Source organism: Sinocyclocheilus rhinocerous, unplaced genomic scaffold (assembly GCF_001515625.1).
Source record: "Sinocyclocheilus rhinocerous isolate Xijiao unplaced genomic scaffold, SAMN03320098_v1.1 scaffold813, whole genome shotgun sequence".
Lineage (NCBI taxonomy): Eukaryota > Metazoa > Chordata > Actinopteri > Cypriniformes > Cyprinidae > Sinocyclocheilus > Sinocyclocheilus rhinocerous.
In genome coordinates, this window is record NW_015654524.1 from 533,504 (window position 1) to 537,106 (window position 3,603).

Here is a 3,603-nt window from a genome sequence, read left to right on the forward strand (position 1 = left end):
GCCTTTGGTGACATCATGGTCTTTGCATTCTCCGCACGACAAGCTGGTGAGAGATCTCCATTGGATTGCTTTAACAATGGTCCATTAAAAATGATGTGTATTTTTCTGATTAGATGTATTTGTAGACTATAATGTTTTATAAATATCAGTTTAAAGTAAGGTTTAATTCAGTATCATTCGCGTTAGGTAATGCATTAGGTAGAAAGAACTAAAAATGAACATTTTTCTAGCATTTATTAAACTAGGTTAAATTTAGTGCTGTCAAACAATTAATCGCGATTAATCACAACCAAAATAAAAGTTTTTGTTTGCATAATATATGTATGTGTACTGTGTATATTTATTACTGGGCTCCATCTCGTTTCAATCATGTAATGAAGCTCAGACAGGCGGCACTGAAGGCTGCACGAGAGCGCTGGGCTGATTATATACTGGTGAGGTCACGCTGCCTTTCTTGTCATAATTGACTTACGTTGTATCTTATACTCACGTTAAATAAAAACCGCAAGTACTAATACTCCAACTATATTTATCATATGACAATTACGTTGATGCTAAATTGGTATTTTTATGTAAAACTACATCTCTCTCTTTTTCTCTAAGTTTGTAGACAGTGATAACCTCCTGACCAACCCACGGGTGCTGGATCTCATGATGGCAGAGAATTTCACACTGGTGGCACCCATGTTGGATTCCCGATCCCTCTACTCAAACTTCTGGTGTGGTATCACGCCTCAGGTAAACCTTGTTCACCTCAGGCTCAAAGAGTAATACAAATAAAATTCTCTCATCATTTACTTACCCTCGTGGTTTTCCAATCCTATATTACTTTCTTTCACCTGTGAACCATAAAAGAAGTTATTTTTTAAAAATGTCTTTTTTTTTTGTCCACACAGTGGAACTCAGTGGTTACTAAAAAAATGTTGGTTACCAACATTGATCAAAATATTCTCTTTTGTGATTTTCCAGAAGAAAGCAAGTCATAAAGGGCTTGGAACGACTGAGTAAATGATCATTGCATTTTCATTTCACCCCAAAATGAAAATTCTGTCATTAATTACTCACCCTCATGTTGTTCCAGACCGTAAGACATTTGTTCATCTTCAGAACACAAATTAAGATATTTTTCATGAAATCCAAGAGCTTTCTGACCCTTCATAGACAGCAATGTAACTAAAACGTTCCCAGGCACAGAAACGCAGTAAGGAAATCGATAAAACAGTCCATGTGACATCAGTGGTTCAACTGTAATTTTTGAAGCTATGAGAATATTTTTTGTGCATGAAGAAAACAAAGATAATGACTTTATTCAACAATTCTTCTCCCCTGTCTTGGTGAACTAACCCTTTAAGGCAAGATTTGTTGCTTTTGTTCAAAAGGCATTCAAACGGAATTGTACATTCAACATTCACAATTAAAACGTAATTACGAACAATGCTAAAATAGCCTGATATCTCTGTCATTTTCTCAGGGTTATTACAAGCGCACCCCAGACTACCAGCCTATCCGTGAGTGGAAGCGCTTGGGCTGTTTCACGGTTCCCATGGTGCACTCCACCTTCCTGTTGGATCTGAGACGTAGCGCCACACTCGACATGGCTTTCCACCCACCTCACCCCGACTACAGCTGGGCCTTTGATGACATCATGGTCTTTGCATTCTCCGCACGACAAGCTGGTGAGAGATCTCCATTGGATTGCTTTAACAATGGTCCATTAAAAATGATGTGTATTTTTCTGATTAGATGTTTTTGTAGACTATAATGTTTTATAAATATTTTGACAGGTGGCAGCCGATCTTTGCGGTGCCACATGAAGTCGAACAAGCCTACAGACAAGAGTAGCACATGACAGGATCACATGAGGGGCAAGGAACACATGACAGGAACATGAAACAAGGCAAAATATCAAAATCAGAAGCAAGAAGCAAAACCCAAACCCCACGTTACAACTAGTTAAATTATATATATTTAATTTAAATATCAAATAATAAAATCAAATGTTATAATATTAAAGGGTTAGTTCACCCAAAAATGAAAATTAGCCCATGAATTACTCATATACATCCTAGGGGTATATGACTTTCTTCTTTCAGACAAATCCAGTCGGAGTTATATTAAAAATTGACTTTGATCTTCCAAGCTGTTTAATGGCAGTCAGCGGGTGTTGTAGTGCATCAGTCCAAAAGAAGTGAAATAAAGTGCATCCATCCATAATAAAAAGTGCCTCACACGGCTCCGGGGGGTGAACAAAGACCTCCTGTAGCAAATCGATGTTGTATTGTATATGTAGAAATTAACATTAAGCTAGATTAATAAATACTGGTATTATAGTATTTTTTATTGTTAGGTTATGATACGTATTAATTAATGTTAAACCATTGAACATATTGTAAGTGGTGCCATTTTATTATTTAAGTGCGTGAGTTGTTTTGGAAATGAGTGCTTTTAAGCACGGAATGTTTTCAGAGCAAACAGATGAAGGCAGTTAAGAGTACCGTTCTTCTGTTTTTGGGACCCAGAACAGACACGGATCAGAAACTAACACATAAATCACTGCACCTCCAACTGTCCAGCTCCAGTATATGTTGCTGTGGAGGGTTTGTGTTAATATAACAGCTTAATGTCGGATAATTTTGTGGCTAATATAACCAGCTCCAGCTGGGCAGTTTTATGGCCTCTTTGGGTGTTTGTGGATGTTCCATTAAGGAAATAATGTGTGTGTGTGAGAGAGCGTGCAGTGGATTTACAGTAAATCACATACACACACAGCTAATACAAAGCCGTCAAACCATGACTCCAAACACACCCATGAATAAAGCCATGACAACACCAAACCACACAAACACGTTATTGATGTAACACTCATGTTTCTCATTGTGTAGGGTGGGCTGACTACATAGGGTACATAGAATTATGAGAGATATTCATGATGTGTCTGTATTATACTGTTGTTTTTTCTGTAGGTGTACAGATGTATGTATGTAACAGAGAACATTACGGGTTTCTGCCTGTACCTCTGAAGGCCCAGCAGAATGTAGTAGATGAGGAGGAGAGTTTCACACACACCATCACTGAGGCCATGAGTGAGTATTATCACTCACAAACACATTATATACACATTAAAGCATAGATGTTCATGCATTCACTACAGTTCAAAAGTTTGGGGCTAATTCCATTTTAAATGCTTTTGAAAGAAGGCTTTTATGCTCGGCAAAACTGCATTTATTTGATCAGAAATACAGTAAAAACAGTAATAATGTGAAATATTATTACAATTTAAAATAACATTTCTATTTTTATATATTTTAAAATGTAATTTATTCCCGTTATGGCAAAGCTGATTTTTCAGAAGCCATTATTCTAGTCTTCAGTGTCACATAATCCTTCAGAAAGCATTCTAATATTGACTGATATGGTGCTCAAAAAACATAATTTTTTTTGTGGAAACCATGTTTTTTTTCAAGCCTATGTTTATCAAGCCATTTTCTTGTTGGGGACCGTTGCCTGGTCCCCACAATGTAGGCAAACACACACACACACCCATAAGAAGCACACCCATGGCCACTGCCCCTAATAAATCATCCTTTTTCCACACTATATTTT

General features: G+C 37.1%; 1 protein-coding gene across 1 annotated transcript in view; it reads left to right on the forward strand.

Moving 5' to 3' along the window:
- LOC107717557 (procollagen galactosyltransferase 2-like) overlaps window positions 1–3,603 on the forward strand; it is a 24,348-nt gene that overhangs the window by 13,036 nt on the left and 7,709 nt on the right. The window contains exon 6 of the mRNA XM_016524340.1: window positions 2,964–3,083. Within this exon, the coding sequence (XP_016379826.1) occupies window positions 2,964–3,083 (120 nt within the window). The remainder of the gene's footprint in view (window positions 1–2,963; window positions 3,084–3,603) is intronic.